Source organism: Macaca fascicularis, chromosome 13 (genome assembly GCF_037993035.2).
Source record: "Macaca fascicularis isolate 582-1 chromosome 13, T2T-MFA8v1.1".
NCBI classification, from domain to species: Eukaryota; Metazoa; Chordata; class Mammalia; order Primates; family Cercopithecidae; genus Macaca; species Macaca fascicularis.
The window spans coordinates 91930661-91950804 of NC_088387.1; the positions used below are offsets into that span (position 1 = coordinate 91930661).

At 46.7% G+C, this 20144-nt stretch overlaps 1 protein-coding gene across 2 annotated transcripts in view; it reads right to left on the minus strand.

Moving 5' to 3' along the window:
- Nucleotides 1–2803: 2803 nt before the first annotated feature.
- LBH (LBH regulator of WNT signaling pathway) overlaps nucleotides 2804–20144 on the minus strand; it is a 29419-nt gene continuing 12078 nt past the window's right edge. For both annotated transcript variants that reach the window (XM_005576206.4, XM_065527228.2), the window contains exon 3: nucleotides 2804–5407. In XM_005576206.4, coding sequence (XP_005576263.1) covers nucleotides 5219–5407 — 189 coding nt within the window. In that variant the 3' untranslated portion in view covers nucleotides 2804–5218. The remainder of the gene's footprint in view (nucleotides 5408–20144) is intronic.

Below are 20144 nucleotides of genomic sequence, written 5' to 3' on the forward strand. Positions count from 1 at the left end.
ATCCTCTCTTTAAAGAGGAGTCAGGCAGAGCTATAGACCCACCCTGATGAGAGACCTTCCTCCCTTTCCTCTCCAATCTTTGGTGGGCAGAGGCATTACAGTTCTCTTCTCCTTGCCTTTCCCCTCTCAAGGTGATGAAAAAAAGGAGGCAGACTGAAGGAGCTGAATCTTGTCTTCACTTTGAAGCTCCGTTTGTATCTGGTGTCCACAAAGGACCCAAAGCAAAAAGCAGGAGAGAGGAGGCACAGGTTAGTTCCTTAGCCACTAGACTCTCAAAAGAGAGACAGAAAACATCCTGACTTGTGACTACGGGGTGCTCAATCTGCACACCCCTATGCAGGAGTTATTAGTCTTATCTCCATTTTACAGACAAGAACACTGAGGATCCTAGACATTAAGAAAATGGCCCCACAGCACCTATGGAGGGGCTGCACAGGACTCAAATGCAAGACAACTCGAGTAACACAGCAAAGTCAGCCAGGTGCCACCCAATCCTTCTCCTTTGGGGAAAAGGAGGCAACTTGGGGTGAAGCAGGAGGGTATTGAAGCAACTGGCTAACCATGAAAAAGAATGATGAAACTTTTTTCCAAACAAATAATTATTTTGTTTAAAAGTCACATGGAGACAGTGGGTGACAGAAGTGAAGACTCATCTTGCATCACCAGGGGCTATTTTCCTATGGATATCCAATTGTTCCAGCACCATTTGTTGAAAAGACTTCCCTTCCTCCACTGAGCTGCCTTGGCACCTTTGTGAAAAATCTGTCAACCACACATCTGTGGGTCTATTTCTGGACTCTACTCTGTTCCACGGATCTATTTGTCAACCTTGATGCCAACACCACACTGTTTTGATGACTGTAGCTTTGTATTAAGTTTTTGAAACTGAGAACTGAGAGTCCTCCAACTTCATTTTCCTTTTTCAAAGTTGTTTTGGCTAGTCTGGGTTCTTTCCATCTCCATATGAGTTTCAGAATCAGATCATCAATGTCTACAAAACAGCTTGCTGAGGTTTCAATTGTGTTAAGTCTATAGATCAGTTTGGAGAGAACTGACATTTTAACATTGAGTCTTCAGATCCATGAACATGGTAGTGCTTTCATTTACGTAGGGATTCTTCGATTTCTCTCAGCAGTGTTTTGTAGTTTTCATCGTTTTGGAGGTTTTGCATATCTTGCATCAGAGTTACTCCTAAATAGTTTATATTTTTGATGCTAATGTAAATTGCATTTTAAATGTCAATGTTCTGTTATCTTTTATTTTTTTTTTAAGTCCTGGGATACATGTGCAGAATGTGGTTTGTTACATAGGTATACATGTGCCATGGTGGTTTGCTGCACCTGCAGCCCATCATCTAGGTTTCAAGCCCTGCATGCATTAGGTATTTGTCCTAATGCTCTCCCTCTCCTTGCCCACCACCCCCCGACAGGCCCCAGTGTGTGATGTTCCCCTCCCCGTGTCCCTGTGTTCTCATTGTTCAGCTCCCGTTTAGGAGTGAGAACATGCAGTGTTTTTTTTTTTTTTTTTTTTTTTTGTCGTTGTTACCAATATATAGAAATGCAGTCAATTTTTGAATATTGAACTTTGATCCTGCAACCATGCTAAACTCAAATTTATTAGTTCTAGTAGCTTTTTTGTGTAGATTTCATAGGATTTCCTACATAGATGATGTCATCTGCAAATAAAGACAGTTTTCTGCAGGGGTGTGTTCAAGGAGCCTGCATTCTAATAAATTCCATCTTCAGGCTGCTGGAGAAAAATAAAGGGGCAATCCATATGAGGGTAAAGTCCTGCCAGTTATCCTTGGGGTAGCAGATCCGTTGATCTAGTTGTTTCACTAAGGCTAATGTTAAATTGGGTCTTTATTCTGTAAATCCCAGCAGACACCTTCAGTACAAACCACTGGATTTTCTATACTTACCAAGGTTAAGGAACGCAGAAGAGGGCTGGGTGAAGTCAAAAAGGGCCTTGGATTAGAGAAATGTCCCCAAATCCCTTCTACGAACCACCATTCTCTCACTCTGACCTCCACAAAGCCTCCTTCCTGGTCTCTAGGCTTTTCATCTTGCCCCCTCCTATCCCATCTCCATCGAGCCAGGTGGTATTAAAATGTAAAGCGGACCATGCTAGGTCCTCCCCTTAGAATGAAATCTAAACTCTCAGCCAGGACTGAGTAGCCCTCTTGCATGCTTTCCTCTTCCACCACCCCACCCCATCTGCCAATCCCTTGCCAAGCTGTTCTCCCTGTTGGAATCCTTTTCCGATGCCCCCAACTCCCCTCTGCTCCCTGCCACCTAGTACCTGGTTAACTTCTCTTTGTCACTGCTTCCAAAGACCTTCCTGACCCTCCCAACTGATGTTCACTCTCAGAGCATCCCAGTTTGATCCTGCCTTGCACGCATCATATTCGCCATTTAATTTTTCACTAAGGCAGTGCCGTGAGAGCCAGGGCTATTGCCATTTGTGACCTTGACCTCTTACCAATGCCTGCCAAGCAGTAGGTGCTTGGTAAATGCTTTACATGATAGCCTGCGCTTGCCACATGCCCACCCACTCACCCTCCAGCCTCTGTGAAGGACCTTCTGATATGTCTTGGGTTTTTCTTCCTTTAGAAGGGTAGTTTACACCTTGGCTGTGGGTTAAATCCCCCCCAGTGAATTCTCCCCAGACAAGCCATCAGGTGAGCTACATAAGGAGCCTCTCTTGGGACTCCCTCAACTCGGCCTCCTGCAGGACTTCATCTTGCTCCTAAGCTCACTCCGTTCCAACGGAACAGGAAGGGAAAAAGGAAACCAGACCAGAGTGGAAAGCATTTTCAAACTTTATTTACAACTGTCACAGTGACAAAAAGTAGTTTGGAAAAAAAAAAAATGCTAGTTTCTCCCTGAGCCTCAAAAAAGAACAGATAGAAGTTACAGGAGGTTCATCTCACAACAGGCATTTTTACTGAAATACTAAGAATTTTTTCAATACAATCAGTTAGAAATACACACAAATTACTTGGGGGGAAAAAAAAAAAAAGAGGAGGCCAGATAGGAGCTCAGCCACTTGTCCAAGAGCAGCTGGGTCCCCCCAGCAGGCTCCACCACTGAGGGTCCTGACATTAGCTGTCAGCCCCTGGCCTGCTCAGACTGCAAACGGTCATACAAAGTGGTCTAGGGACCAGCAAAAAGAATAAACCACCCCCATAAACAGACACATACACAAAGTAGATTTGTTACGCAGTTTACAAGCACGTTCCCATCACACAGCAAGACCGGGACAGGCGATTCAGGGGAGCAGATAAGGGAAGACACCAAAACACAGGAATTGAAAAGGCAAGACCCCCGCCTCCATCCACTAGGGGAGGCGAGGGAATGAGAGTACGGATGAACCACTCTCTGCAGCCAAAACAGAATGAAGCGGGGAGCAAGAGAGAGGAAAGCCCCTCCCGGTGCAGGCTGCAGGCCTCTCCCACTTCTGCGAGGAGTTGGAAGAAGTTATTGCCATTGATGTGTGTCACACAGGCAGACAACAGAGGGAGGAAGCAGGGGGTGCCGGGACCATCGGCTTCCCAGAACAGAATCCCGCAGACTGCTGTGTCCACAGCACACCCTCGTCCTCCTGCCCCGGCATCCCCAGAGCCACAATGACCTTGAGGTATTAAATACAGCTATATACACATGTCCAGAACTGAGGGTCAACCTGGACTGACTGGAGACCTGAGGGGACAAGCTGCATGCCTTGGTTGGCTGAGTTTAGCTCAAGGAAGGCTCTGAGTCCACCTCTTGGCCACACGGTACTGCTCTCGGGTGGACTGAAGCGTTTGTCCTGCAACCTGCTGCTTCAGATGGCTCTTAGCTACGACAAGAAATGCTAAGTGCAAAGGCCAACTTTCTCATACAACTGGTGCCCTTGCAGGAAGCAGTGGGAGGTGGGGAGGGATGAGGACCACTGTTGAGTAAGGACAGTGCAGGTCCCTTGCCATGCCTCCCTTCTGTCCTTGTCCAGGAACAACATGGGGAGAAGCCAGGGACCTCATGGCATCCTTTAGTCTCAAACTCGACCCCAAGGCTGCCACGAGAGCCTTGTCCCCACCATGCAAGTCACCTCCCCAACGAGACACAGAAAAAGCCACGTCTGCTCTCCACTTGGCAACCACAAGAAAAACAGACCAAGAGCCCCCATGAGTGTGAGTACTGCAGCTGGGCAGACTGGCGGGAATCCGCAGCTGAGCTGGGGACCCATGTGCCCACGGCTGCTGTGGCTGGGGCAGGGAAGGTGGCGGTGAGGAGGAGGAAGGGCCGGCCTGGGAGAGCACACCCACTCCACCTTGGGAGCAAGTCTTGGGAGGGCAGCAGTTGAGGGAGAGACCTTCATGCCAAGTGTCCACCCTGGGGCTTCCAACAAGGGCAGGAAGTGCTCTCACTACTCCTAAAAAGTGCTGGGAAGCAAAATGGATATATCAGGGAGAAAAGCTGAAAAGCACTGCCTCTTAAAAACCGATCATCTTGGCTATGTGAGCCTACCACAGCTGGGAGCAGACAGGCCATGGAGAAGAATGGGGTGACCTTGCCTTTCCTGCACATCACCTCCAGCTGGCTTTGCAGGCAGCCAATTGCTCCTGCTCTCCTTTCCTCTCCTCCCTGTCATAGACCAACACACCTGAAATGAAAGCAAAGGGTGGGGTGGGTGAAACTGGAGAGAGAGATGAAGACCTTGTTTTCCGATGCACCAGCAGCCGGAGTGAATGTCTGCTGAGCGCATCCTGGCCGCAGTTCTCTGCTCAACGTTTTCTTAAAAACATGTATTTTTTTCTTTTGCCTCATGTTTGTTTTCTTACCCCAAATGTTCCTTGCTTGCTTTGCACATGCCCCACCTCCCACCCACCAAGACCCATTGGAATCCCACCACTGCCTCTACTAGGCTGCCTGAGTTCAGATAATGATCTCAAAAACAGCACTCGCTCCCCCCACCCCCTAACCCCCTGGCTCTAAGCAGCTTCCTTTCTCAGAGGGCCTTGCAAATTGTCAGAGGGCTCCACTGCTCGGCAAGTTTCAAAAAAAAAAGGACAAGAAAAGAAAAGAAAACCAACTCGGTGATCTGCAGCTGCAAAACAGAAGCCTCGTTTGACATTTTCAGAACGATTGTGGCTCACTCTCTTCTTCCGTCACGATGGGAAAAACACAGTTCAGGAACAGATGCTGGCTGGTATGACCCATGGGAGTCCACAGGGACTCTACTGCTCTTTATTTTCTTTCGCTGTCTCTTCGCAGTTGTCTTGCTCATCCTCCTGGACCAGGAACTCCTCAGGGGGCCACCGGAGCTCCCCGCTCTCCACCTCCCCTTCTGTGGGTTCCACCACTATGGAGGGGAGGCGGTCCTTCAGTTTGCAGCAGCGGTCAAAGTCTGACGGGTCTGGGAAGATCTGAAAGAAAAGCAGAGCAGGTGCCTGGTCATGTAGGTGTTTGAAAAGAGAAATTCCATTCCTTCTTTGCACATCCGTGTGGCATACTGGGTGCATGCCGTAGGCCAGGGACTGTGCTTTGCACTTGGGAGGCTGTGGGGTATATAAGGCGGGAGCCACGGGAGAATATTCTGGGGCAACATAGGAAACTGTCCCTCAGTCAGACTCTGATTCTAATCCTGAAGCTGCAAGTTTGGGGGCAGTGCCACTGAGTTTAAAGGTTGATGTGACTCTGTTTGGACTCTGTATTTTATTTTCAGATAAAATAATCCCAAACCATGTTATCCACAGTAAGTCTGGTCTCTCTCTGCAGGAAGTATTTTACGCCAGCAGTGCAAAGAATACGACAGGTGCCATAGCATTAAGTACCTCCCGGAATAATTACTGGCACTAAGTGAGCAGGCTACCACGTGCTATACATATATCACTTCCAACCCACACAGTCATACTGAAAAATAGGTGTTGCTAATGCTAGCTTAAAGAATCTCAGGCTTGGAAGAGTAGGTGGTCCAAGATTAGACAGCCTAGAAATGAGTGAGGGATGGGATGAGATTGAAAACTGGGTCTGGGCTGCGCACGGTGGCTCACAACTGTAATCCCAGCACTTTGGGAGGCCGAGGTGGGCGGATCAAGAAGTCAGGAGATCAAGATCATCCTGGCTAACACGGTGAAAACCCTAACATGGTGAACTACTAAAAATACAAAAAAAAAAAAAAAAATTAGCTGGGCGTGGTGGTGGGTGCCTGTAGTTCCAGCTGCTCGGAAGGCTGAGGCAGGAGAATGGCCTGAACCCGGGAGGCGGAGCTTGTAGTGAGCTGAGATCACGCCACTGCACTGCAGCCTGGGCAACAGAGCGAGACTCCATCTCAAAACAAAAACAAAAACAAAAACTGGGTCCGTTCGATTCTCCTGCCCCAACACCAGCCTGTCCCTCAAGTAGATGGGTCCTGATCCCATTGCAACTGTAAAGTCAAAGCCAAATCCTGATGAAAGGCATGGCCCCCAGTCACAGGTGGGCTGGAAACAAAATCCAAGGATCCTTTCTTTTTCACCTGTGAACATTCCTGGCTTCTTGCCAGCTCTACACCTGAAGGACTCTACTTCTTTTTCCAGAGTCCCGTCAACCAGGCTTTGTTTTTTAATGCCTACTCTGTGTCCTGCCCAGAGCTGGCAGAAACCCCAAACCTGGTTATAAAATCAGGGTCAAATCTGGCTCTGCGGATTCCCTTTGCACACACTGCCCTGTGACTACAGCTGACCCAATTCTTTGTCCAGCAGTTTAAGTACTTAATCCGCTGGGCTGCTGGTCCCTGCCATTCACAGCCCTCAGTGACACACCCCAGAGCTAAAGAGAAGAGCTTCTGTCTGCGATGCTGGGCTCACAGAATCAGGCGCTTGGCACCTTCACAGCCATCTCTTCCCACCTCTCCATGTGGTAGATGAGCAAACCAAGGTGCCAGAGGGGTCAGGAGACCTGCTCAAAGTCATACAGTGTGTTCATAGTGCAAGAAAGGAAAGCAAAGCTTTCAGTGGGTGGAGACACATTCGAAGAGATCTAGGGGGCTGCCTGCTCCTGCCTGCACCTTGATCCAGATGGGGACAGGCCCATGGCAGCAGACAGGAGTCCTCCATTACCAGGACATGGAAGAAAGGCCCTTTTACAAACTCAGGCCTTTCCAATTCTGTGGTGCTCTGAGGGTGCCCGGTCTTAACTGCAACCCAGCCCCAAGCAGTGCTGCCCCAGCCAAGTCACGCTCTCACCACATCACAGGCCACGTGGGGCTTCCAGGAATCATAGGCCTCAACGAAGCTTTCCCAATCCCTGCAGACGAGTGATTATTAACCATTTATCCAATAAGGCCTATTGCTGGGGATTAAGCCCTAAGCCAGCTGTACAACCAGGCATCATTAAAGACTTAACGAGGCTCATAAAAGGTATCATAATGGCAGCCAGGAGAAAAACAAGCCCAGGGACGGGCTGGGCCAGTGTGGGTCACGGAGGCAGGGGGACAAGGACCCCAACTCTGGGCTTTGTCTTCCTGACCTGGGCGGCCTAGAAGTTCTGCCCTCGGACGGTGCTGTGCCCGGACGCGCATGTGCCGAGCGAGGAGTGGCCACGTGGGCTTTTTGGGGGTTTCCTCATTTCTTGGGTGAAGTCAGAGCCCCCCACGGGCTGTGAGTACACAAGGCACCCTCCAAGCATGAGCTTTGGGAGTGGGTATGAGGGACCCTGATGGAGGGAAGTCCACTACAGGTAACAAAGCTCTTTCAGACGTCACCTCATTCAGGGCTCACTGTCACCCTAGGAATAGTAAGACCCGGGACTCTGCAGGTCACATGGCAGAGCCAGGATTCAAACCTACATCTGCTGTTTTCAGTGCCCGAGCCTTCTGAAAAATGGATTAGGCTGCTGCTGGGTCTCTGCCCCATTTCACAGATGGAAAACTGAGCAGGGAGGGAAAGCAAGACTCTGGGCCTTGACTGCCCAGGCAGCTGTCAGGGCCGCAGCCCAGGAGGTGAGCTTCTCAGTCCCGATGCTTGTTCTAAACCTTCAGGATCCAAGACAGCACCATAAGCTGTCAAGAGGAGAGGGGCACCTGCCCTGTGCAGAGCCTGGCCCTGCCTCCACCCTCTGACCTCACTGCCAGGATTGTGCCTGCCTGTGCCAGGGCCACATTGCCAGGGCTGGGAGAGTGAAAACCCAATTCTAACTATGATGGCCAAGGAAAAGCAAAAGGCAAGACAAGCAGGGCAGGGCCAGCAAAAGGAGGAAGGGGAGAAGGGGGAGGAGGAGGAGGAAGAGCAAGAGAAGGAGGAGGAGGAGGAAGATAGGAAGAGGAGGAGGAGGAGAAGGAGAGGGGTGGGAAGCATTGGATTTCATTTCAAGCTGGAAATAGGTCTTTCATTAAAATAAGGAGAAAAATCTAATGATGATGATGATGATGGATGAAATTTTTGCTGAGCAGAATCTCAGACCTCAAAATAGTTCTAGTCACCACCCCCAACTTATCCACAGTTTTGCTTTCAGTTACCCATAGTCAACTGCAATCCCAAGATAGGTAGGTATAGTGCAATAAGATACTGTGAGAGACAGAGACCACATTCACATAGCTTTTGTTGCAGTATGGTGTTATAATTGTTCTATTTTATTGTTAGCTATCATTGTTAATCTCACATTAAGTCTAATTTATAAATTAACCTTTATCACAGGTATGGATGTATAGGATAAAACATAGCATATGTGGTTTTGGTATTATCTGGGGTTTCAGGCAACCACTGTGTGTCTTGGAACGTATCCCCCAGAGATAACGGGGACTACTGTAACCCTATTTTGTGGATAAGAAACCTGAAGCACAGAGAGGGTGTGTGACTTGCTCAAAGCCACGCACCTGGGAAGCGGCTGAACTGGGATCCAAACTCAGACCTGTAGGACTTCAAATGAAGCGTTCACTTGATAACAAGGGTAAGCCACACAACCCAGGCGCTCACTGTGTCCTTGACCACCATTGTATAACTCTAGTCAAGTCCTCTCAACCCCAAACGCCTCAGTTTCTCCTTTCGAGATGTGAGGTGACCTTCTTGTCTCACTAGATGGGTACAAGTTCTTGGCAAATATAAAGATGATAAAATACTTTGAGGACAGAAGCGAAATTGAAACTATAATGTCCTCTTTGGAGCAGTTTCCACAGAACTACAGTAAGCATCCAATCTCCAAGCAAGAGGCAGTCATACATACACAGTAATTAAAATAATTCCAAACAGCGCCATTCGTACCGAGAGCTCCACAATTAAGTCTTTAAAGTCCTTGGAGGAAGTCTGAGAATTGAACTTTTCTGATAGTGCTTACTGCCAGAGGACTTTGCTCCCTGAATTGCTTGAAGCAAGCACTGTTTAAAAAAAAAAAAAAAATTTTTTTAACAAAGCCTGTTAATTGTATTTTTAAAAATTACTATAATAATCAAAGCCTTCCATCAGAGATCTTATTTTATTATCAGATTATACCCATTTGGGCCTCAAAATTGTAGCTCTCTCCAAACACAAAAAGTACCCAGAACCAGCAGCTTCTGGTTTCCTTACAAGACAGAAAGTCTTGCAAAGTGCTGCTGAGTAATTTGCCAGCACAATCTTATCTCTGACAGCTGCTTCAGAGGCTGACCCCGAGGAGGTCAACATTTTTCCACTAAGTCATGCTTTTTAATCATCTAGGCAGCAGAAAAATGAGAGGTTGCAACTGCAATTTGACGGGTGGGGAAGGCAGTGGAAAAAAGGACTTGAGTCAGACTTGCCAAGCACATGACAGGTAGGGTTGAGGCGGCAGGCCAGCCCGGCATGCTGCCTGCCTGCAGGAACTGTCAGGGAGTAAAGAACTGCCCCTGTTCCCAAAAGAAACTGCTTCTGGTTAAACCTCTTACCCCAAAGTGCTCCTTCTCTCTGTACTACAGAAAGGCAAAAACAAACACAAATCATTTTCCCTTCTCTCTGCGGCGCTCAGAGCCATTTCCCAGCCTCAGCCCAGGCTAGGGCAGGTCTAGAAGCATCCACCGCCAGCTGTGATTCTCCCACCCCTACAGCTTCCTCCCTCTGCCAGCCCTGGACTCCACACCCAGCAGCCACATTGGGCTGCCAAAGCTGATGGCTGAAATGAATCGAACGGACACCAAGTGTTATTAGTCCATTCTCATGCTGCTATGAAGAAATCCCCAAGACTGGGTACTTTTTAAAGAAAAGACTTTTTTTTTTTTGAGACGGAGTCTCGCTCTGTCACCCAGGCTGGAGTGCAGTGGCACGATCTCAGCTCACTGCAAGCGCCACCTCCCAGGCTCACACCATTCTCCTGCCTTAGCCTCCTGAGTAGCTGGGACTATAGGCACCCACCACTAAGTCTGGCTAATTTTTTGTATTCTTTAGTAGAGACGGGGTTTCACCATGTTAGCCAGGATGGTCTCGATCTCCTGACCTCGTGATCCTCTCGCCTTGGCCTTCCAAAGTGCTGGGATTGCAGGCATGAACCACTGTGCCCAGCCTAAAGGAAAGAGGTGTAATTGCCTCACAGTTCCGCATGGCTAGGAAGGCCTCAGGAAACTTACAATCATGGCGGAAGGGGAAGCAAACACATCCTTCTTCACAAGGTGGCAGGAGAGAGAAGTGCCGAGCACAGGGAGAAAAGCCCCTTATAAAACCATCAGATCTCATGAGATCTCACTTACTATCATGATGAGAATGGTATGAGGGTAACTGCCCCCATGATTCAGTTACCTCCGATCAGGTCTCTCCCACAACACGAGGGGATTACGGGAACTAAAATTCAAGATGAGATCTGGGTGGGGACACAGCCAACCCATATCACCAAGTTCCATCCTTTGCAAATGGAATGAAGCCTTGACGTTCACACACACCGTGAACCTTCCCAGGTCTTGCATGCCCCACAATGTAGAAAAGTAAGCACCATTCTTGTCTCCTTAAGCTCACCCTCAGGCCCAGGATTCTCTGCTCTAACAGCCTCTGCTGTTGGTGGGTCAAACAAATGCCCTGGGCTTCCCTGGACCATCCTGCTGCCTTCACCACCCTCATACTAAATCATCAATCCAACAAGGCAACCACTCACCACAAAGGGCCAAAGTTACTTAAATTGATGTTTATATTATATCACATATAAATTTCTGTTAATAAAAATTAAATAAAAAGTTTAGCTACCGGCCGGGCGCGGTGGCTCAAGCCTGTAATCCCAGCACTTTGGGAGGCCGAGACGGGCGGATCACGAGGTCAGGAGATCGAGACCATCCTGGTGAACATGGTGAAACCCCGTCTCTACTAAAAAATACAAAAAACTAGCCGGGCGAGGTGGCGGCGCCTGTAGTCCCAGCTACTCGGGAGGCTGAGGCAGGAGAATGGCGTGAACCCGGGAGGCGGAGCTTGCAGTGAGCTGAGATCCGGCCACTGCAACTCCAGCCCGGGAGACAGAGCGAGACTCCGTCTCAAAAAAAAAAAAAAAAAAAAAAAAAAAAAAGTTTAGCTACCTTTCTTATTTTTTATTAGTTTTTTGTTTTTTTTGTTTTTGTTTTTGTTTTCCTTGAGATAGGGTCTTGTTTTGTCACCCAGACTGAAGGGCGATGGCACAATCTCGGCTCTTTGCAGCCTCAACCTTTCAGGCTCAAGTGATCCTCCCACCTCAGCCTCCCAAAGTGCTGGGATTACAGGCATGAGTGCCTGGCCACGGTGAGGGTGAATTTTACAGGGGATACCTCTTCGGAGGCATCCTTTGCCTGGTGGCCTCCAGTCCCAACAAGCCCCCGCATTTGGGGAACTCAGATGAATTCACTTGAAAGGTCAAGGGAGCTTCAAGACTTTGTAGCAGGAAGAGATGGTCTGTAAGATAGTGGATTTTCGGGCTGTATAGATCAGTGCTGTCCAATAGAATGTTCTATGTATGGAAATGCTCTCTATCTGCGCTGGCCAAGATAGTAGCCACTTGCCATGTGTGACTATGGAGCACTTAAAAGGTGGCTAAAATTGGCCAGGCACAGGTGGCTCATGTCTGTAATCCTAGTACTTTGGGGGCAGAGGTGGGAGGATTGCCTAAGCCTGGAAGGTTAAGGCTGCAACGAGCAGAGGCTGTGTGACTGCACTCCAGCCTGAGCGACGAAACAAGACACTACTCCCCCCCCCAAAAAAAAAATTCTACTGACAATAAAAAACAAGAATAGTGGCTAAAAGTTTATATTTTATTTAATTTTTATTAATATACATTTATATGTGATATAATATAAATATCAATTTAATGTAACCTTAACTGGCCCCGTGTGGCGAGTGGCTGCCTTGTTGGATAGATGATTTAGTATGCGGACTACGAAGGCAGCAGGATGTTCCAGGGAAGTCCAGGGCGTCTGTTTGACGGACTAACAGTGGAGGCTGTTGGACCAGAGAATCCTGGGCCTGAGGGTAAGCTTCTGGAGACCAGGAATTCCTCAGCAGGCTTCTTGCTTAGGCATAAAAGTTGCCAGTGAGCCAGTTCCCACCCAGTTCCTGTTTCACCCATGGAGGAGAACTGAAAGGCAACACCAGGGCTTCAAAGGCCCCAAATTTGGGGAGCTGGCTATCAACTGTCTGCCTGCACGCCAGGTGACCTAAACCTGCCTGCCCCTGGGGTGGGAGAGGAGAGAGATGCCTGGCACCTGGCATGGAAAATGTGAGCAATTCTGGTCAGAGCCGCCCTCCCCTGAGTGTGCATCTCTCAGCCATCATCTCTGACAAACAACCTGAGCTGGCCACAAAGAGGCCGAGGGCTCTGCAAAGAGCCGAGAGATGCTAATAGGGAAAGCGGACACCAGCAGGTGGAGGAGATGAAAGGTGGTTAACAGGACACAAAGGGCTAATTACCAGCTCTGCAAGCTGAGACCTCCGGAGCCTGGACATCTTGCTCTTTTTCTCAAGGGTGGAAAGAGGAAAGAGGAGGGCCAGGGGTGGAGAGGGAGGGGAGAGAGCCCGAGATACATAATCAAGCTAGCTCCCTAAGGCACTGTGGACAAAACCACACAGTAAGCCTCTACCCTCTCTTGTTGCAGAGAAATAAGAAACATCAGCCCAAACCCACTCAGGAAAATTGCTCTTCCCACAGGCAGACCACAGAGTCTGCAGGATCTGGCTTTTTCCTCGCCTCCATCTCTTATTATCTCTATGACCCTGGTCACATCATTTTATTGCCTCTGAGCCTCAGCTGCCTCCCGAGTAAAATGAGAAAACCACTTCCACTTTACGATATGGTTGGCATGGTCACAGTGCTGTGCCTTGAGAGCCAACACAGTGCCTGACAGGCTCATCGAAGCGGTGGCCCATTCTCCTCCTCTCCTCCTCTATAATTTGGGTCAGTGCTAATGCTGATCTTGCAGGGCTTTGGAGAGAATCAAATACAGGTATGTGTGAACATGCCCTGTAAACTCTACCTTCCTAATGATGGTTCTTACTAGGTAAAGCTGGGGTGGAGCATTTAGAGTGAAGAACCAAGGGGTCAACAGCTGTAGCTTGGGACAGGAGCAAATAGGCAGCACTCCTGAGCTTGTGCCCACAAATCCTAGGCCAAGTTCTTTGGAGAAACGGCTGCAACTTCATCACTTCCCTCCCCGTGCCTCGGTTTCCCCAGGGCATGGATTAGGCCTGCCAGAATGAAAACCATGCCCTTGTCACCACTCGACCCCTCACCAGAGGCCTTCCTCTTCTTCTACCTCCTCCTTCTACTTCCTCCAGGGGCCTGCCCCTCAGCTTCCCAAAGTCTGGATTTCTTCTCCTGGAGAACAACAAGGAACTGCCTTGTGTGTTCCTTCCTTCCTACGAGGGGCTGGCTTATAACAATGGGTAGATCTCTACCAGCATCCTGCTCTGCCAAGGGATGAATGAACAAGCAGCAGCTAATTCAAATAAAAAACACACCTGTTCTTTGCCCCCTAATAATGTGTGAAGGCAAGAAATTCAGTTTTTGAAATACTTGCCTCCTGCTATTTTATTATCATCATTATTATTATTTGCATTTTACTGGCTTTTCCACGTGGAATGTGGCTAATAAGAACAGAAAGAATTGTAGCAAAGGGCAGCAGGGCTACTAACTGAGATGCAGGGAAGGAAGAATATTCTCCAGTCTCTACTCAGAGACTTGTCCACTCACTGTCCATCTTTAAGATTCTCATCTTCCTTAAATCTCCCCTGCACTGGGGCTACAGAACATCCACCTCACTCTATTCTGTCTTGTCCTGGTGCCTCTAATCCTATAGAGGACTTAAGCAAAGATTTAGGGCTTATAACAACTGCTGGACCTCCTTCCTTTGGATCAAAGATGCTTAAGCCTCCAGCCTTGAAACTTGAAAGAAAAGGAAATCCTTTGGATAAACACCATCTTTCATAAACATCTCTCGAACACACACCCATCCTGCCAGTCAGGAGTTCCAAATTCTAATTAATTGCACTAATTTCTACTGCTAACTCTGGGCCCAGTAGAATGAGGAAGCTTTTGGAATGTTAGAGAATTTTTTCAAAGTTCTCTGGGGCAGTGAGAAAAGACTTGTTATCAGGCACAGATAACAAAAGACAGTTTTCAGGCACAGATGACTTTAAATATTCATGACTTTTTGACAGTATCATCACTACCTTCTTGAAAAAAGATTGGCCCCCTGTCACCTCCAGGCATCTGTGGGTGGCACATCCCTCTCTCTATCCTCCCTCCACTGGTACTACCCAAATGTCCCATGGTCACACCTCTCTCAGCTGCCATTTCTAACTATCCCCTCATTCTTTGTTTTGGAAACACAAATCTTGAATATTTAGCCTGTCCCACTGCCTTCCTTCCATTTCTTGTCTGGTTCTCTTTCTAACCCCCACCACGTAGCTTCCAGAAACATCCCTGGGTGGAAACAAATCTCGAAGGCCTTCCTTGCAGTCCTGCCCCATGGCCTTCGCTCCACTTTCATTCCGTCTCTACCCGTTCTGCAGTGCACTACCAGGACAACTCACTTTGTCCCCCCCGACCCCCCAAATTTTTTTGCCCCACACAAGAAGTCTTGCTTGATAGTAGCTCTCATAAAAGAAACTTGGAGATTTTAGTTGATCACAACTGCAGCACTGAGGCTAACAACTGAAACAAACAGGGATATATTCCTAGAGGTATATGCCTTTCAATGAAACCATCCACGCTAACAGAGGAGCTGATGGCCCTGCTACCCTCTCATCAGGCATATCTATTTAGCCTAGGGCAGCCATTCTCCAAGCTCAATTGCCAAGATCCTTTCGGGCCACGGAGGTAACATATTTGCATAGTACTACTAAAGATGTCCTTTGCCTTTTCCACAGTGTTAACACTTGCACTGAGGGTACAGAAAGCAACAGTGGAAGAAACTGCTGGCACTTTGGCGAGAATTAACATAGTGGCAGCAAACCATACTTGGCATCATCAGTTATTCCCCAGCTCACCCTCATGATTAAAAATGAAAGCAAGCAAACAAAAACAATTAATGCCCTTGATGAAGCAGTAAAAGTAATTTGTATTAAATATTGACTCCACCACATGTCACTTATATATGTGGCACAGTGAAATGGACAGTCAGCCCACAACATTTCTGCTGCTGACGGAAGTACAAGAGCAGTCGCAAAGAAAGCGGTCATGTGACGGAGTTGCCAGCTGAACTAGCCACTCGTGCCATGGAGCACCATTCTTCTTGAAAGAATGACCAACAAATTGTAGTTATTCCAACTTGGGTATTTGGCAGACATTTTCTCAAAAATGGACAAAGTGAGCCTGTCAGTTAGAGGAAAATGGCTGACAGTATTTATCATCAATGATAAAAATAGAGCTTTCAAGTGAAAATTAGAATTTTGGAAAAGTTGTATCAGCCACCACAAGCTTGACAGCTTCCTAATGCTTGAGATCAGTGGAGACATTAAGAAATGTGATTTTATGATATCATATAATGAAATGAGTCAACATTTTGAAGACCTGCATAACTCAGTGAACCCATATTTTCCAAATGATCAGAGCATTACACTAAGCATGGGTAAAAGATGCACTCAAAGTGCAAAATAGACTAATTAATTTTAGTGTACAAAAAGGTCACTGATAAGATTTCAGATATCACATTGCCACTAACATTTAAGAAACTACCACTTGTTGGCTGGGCACAGTGTTTCATGTCTATAATCCCAGCACTTTGGGAGGCTGAGGTGGAAGGACTGCTTGAGGCCAGGATTTCAAGACAAGCCTGGGCAACAGAGTGAGACCCTATCTCTACAATTTAAAAAAAAAAAAATAGCCAGGCATGGTGGCACATATCTATAGTCATAGGTACTTGGGGAGGCTGAGGCAGGAGAATTGCTTGAGTCTAGGAGTTGGAGGCTGCAGTGAGCTATGATCATGCCATTGCACTTTAGCCTAGGTGACAGAGCAAAATACTGTCAAAAAAAAGGAAGGAAGGAAAGAAGGAAGGAAGGAAGGAAACAAACTACTACTTGACTACTACTTGTTGAATTTTATGAAGTACCAAAGAAACAAATCTGTATAGACTAGATATCCTTCATTGACTTCAACCAACACATACTGCAACAGATTGACTGGAGAAGCACATGAAAGTCTAGCCTAGTCTTCTATTAAACTAGACATTAAACAGACATGCAGAAATGTAAAACAATGCCTCTCTTCTCACCAAACAATTTCTGTTTTGGAAAATACATTTTTTATTAAAAACTTTTATTTATATTAACATGTAACAGTTTTGTTACTCTAAATGAATAAATAAAAAATTTTGAAAATTCTGTTTTAATTTCTGAAACAGTAAATATCAAAAGATATAATCAAAACAAAAGACATAATCATGAACAAAAGCTCTTTGGGTGGTCCTAAATAACTTTTAAGAGTGTAAAAGGGACTGAGACCAAAAGGTTTGAGAATAGTTGGCCTGGAGAAATAATCCTCTCAGTAAGACAACTATGGGCCAGGTGCGGTGGCTCACGCCTGTAATCCTGGCACTTTAAGAGGTAAGGCGGGCAGATCACTTGAGGTCAAGAGTTTGAGACCAGCCTGGCCAACATGGTGAAACCTCGTCTCTACTAAAAATACGAAAATTAGCCAGGCGTAGTGGTGCATGCTTTTGATTCCAGCTACTTGGGAGGCTGAGGCACAAGAATCCCTTGAACCTGGGACGCAGAGGTTGCAGTGAGCTGGGATCGTACCACTGCACTCCAGCCTGGGTGACGGAGTGAGATTCTGTCTCAAGGAAAAAAAAAAAAAAAAAAGATTATGTAAGTCAAGGTTGAAAAACAACATATTTTAAAACTGGTAAAGATTTGATGGGAACATAAAAGGTGCCTTCTGATATCTGAAAGGCTGATAGGTAGGGAAAGAACAGGTTTTTGCTTTTGTTTTTTAAACTCCAACGGGCACATCTTAGGATAAGGATGGTGGATTTCATGTCATTATTCAGCTTCTAAAAAACACAATAAGGATTAGCTCTCTCACTTACAGACATGGAAATCAGGCCCAAATAGGTGATGTGAGTTGCCTGAGATGACATAGGTAGCAGCAAACCAAGATTAGAAACCAGTTATCCGGATTCTTAGTCTGTAATCCCTCTGTGCTGAGAGGTTCTGGGCTCTGTGTCACAGTGTCCAAAGAATACCTGGGTGACCCGATGTCAGGCTACTGTAGAGACATTCCTTATCAAGGTGATAGGACCAAGCTCAAAGCTGCCCTCCCTTCTGAGGAGCTACAGTGCTATCGCTTTGATTCTAAAGAAAGTATACATATCCGTGGTTTCCAAACTTTTAGTGTAGTCCCCAACAGAATTCTGAACAACTCTGTCTCCTTTCACATCTTCTAAAACCCCGATATATTATAAATATTAACGTTTTAAAACCAAATATACATCCCACTCTTTTAAACGTACTCAGTGGATTACACATACCGTAAGAATTTAACAGCAACCATGACCTATTAAAAAACTCAAGAACAAGCTCTTAAGTCAAATCTTGTATTCTTACCTTCTCTACGTAAAACTGTATTTCCATGGTACTTCTCCACATAATTTTTTCTTAATGTCATATATTTTTATGTTTGAAAGTTTTTCATCATTAGCTTTTCATACTTCTCTACAATAAAAAGATGTATTTATGCATATACATTGACATTTAAAAAAATGTCCTATGACCTTAAGGCTTTGTTAATTTACAAATTCTGGATTGGTTTATTGTAGCTATTAGTATATAACTGATCAACGAACATAGCACAAATAATTATTAAACACAAAGGTAAATTTTTATTGAGGTTTCTTTTTTTTTCTGTTTGTTTGAGACAGGATCACACTTTTACCCAGGCTGGAGTGTAGTGATGCGATCTTAGCTCACTGCAGCCTCCACCTCCTAGGCTCCAGCGATCCTCCCAACCCAGCCCCTCAAGTAGCTGGGACTACAGGTGCACGCCACCATGCCTGGCACTTTTTTTTTTTTTTTTTTTTGTAGAGATGGGGTTTCCCTGTGTTGCTCAGGCTGGTCTCAAACTCCTGAGCTCAAGCAATCCGTCCACCTCAGCCTCTCAAAGTGCTGGGATTATAAGTGTGAGCCACACATCCGGCTTTAATGAAAGTTTCTTACTGTGATAGTGAGTTGAATTGCGACAGGTTCTCTTGTAAAGGGGAAGAAGGGCAGTTTTGAAGGAAAGGTAGGACAAGGAAGCAGGTGAAGCTAGTCTTCAGGAAATGCAATTTGCAAAAAGCAAGAGAAGAAGGCTTAAGATGTGGAAATGGATTTCCTGAAAACCCTCCCTGCTGTCATGTCCTTTGGAAAGTGTCCGTGAACCCCAGGGGCAGCTGTCCTCCCATTTTAACATTTTGTTAAAATGTGAGGCAGTACAAGCATTATTAAGAAGTAATTTGGCATACAAATCTCTAACACTCAACTGCCAATGAAAACAGTCAGGAAGGTTCCTGATGCTTCAACTGTCATACCTGAAGGGCACATGACCAAAGAGATACAGATTTTAGAGGATCCTAAAAGGATTGTGCTGTGGAATTTCACACTCATTTGAGCTGGTATGTCTCAGCCTCGTGACACCGCCTTCATCATTCCTGTTGTGTCCATATACATGTCTTAGTTTTCCTTCACTCATTTGTTTAAAACATCCTTGTTTAAAAATCTACCACTACATAATGGAAAACTTGTCTTACATTTTTCAAGCTGTCTGTATAACACCTAAATGAACTTTGTAAACCATCAGGAGTATGTGGACCCTGCCGGAGCACTGGCCTGGGCTATGTGTTGTAAATCACCTAGACTCTTGGACAGTTGTTGGGTAGAAGGCCCTTCGACACTGGGTCCAAGACTTCCATTATGTTAAGATCTACTTTTAAGAGTCCAGCCCAGGCCGGGCGTGGTGGCTCATGCCTGTAATTCCAGCAATTTTGGGAGGCTGAGGCAGGTGGATCAATTGAGGTCAGGAGTTCGAAACCAGCCTGGCCAACATGGAGAAACCTGTCTCTACTAAAAATGCAAAAACTAGTCAGGCATGCAGTGGGTGCCTGTAATCCCAGCTACTCAGGGGACCGAGGCAGGAAAATCACTTGAACCAGGGAGGCAGAGGTTGCAGTGAGTCGAGATCGTGTCACTGCACTCAAGCCCGGGCGACAGAGCAAGACTCCATCTCAAAAAAAAAAAAAAAAAAAGAGTCCAGCCCATCCTTAATTCCAGGGAAGGAGTATTTCTCAACCATGAGTTATCCATGAGCCAGATCTGGAACCCCAGGAAAGCCAAGTTGGTTCAGAGACAAGGCATGCATCTGGTGAACCTTCTTGGGTCTCCAGAACAATGTAATTTTACATGGTTTACACAATGCTCAATGTCATTAATAGAATAAAGGAGACAAGCTGAGCAATTGCTGACCCACGTACATTTTTAATCCACAGAGGGGCCGGGCGCGGTGGCTCAAGCCTGTAATCCCAGCACTTTGGGAGGCCGAGACGGGCGGATCATGAGGTCAGGAGATCGAGACCATCCTGGCTAACACGGTGAAACCCCGTTTCTACTAAAAAATACAAAAAACTAGCCGGGCGAGGTGGCGGGTGCCTGTAGTCCCAGCTACTCGGGAGGCTGAGGCAGGAGAATGGCGTAAACCCGGGAGGCGGAGCTTGCAGTGAGCTGAGATCCGGCCACTGACTCCAGCCTGGGCGACAGA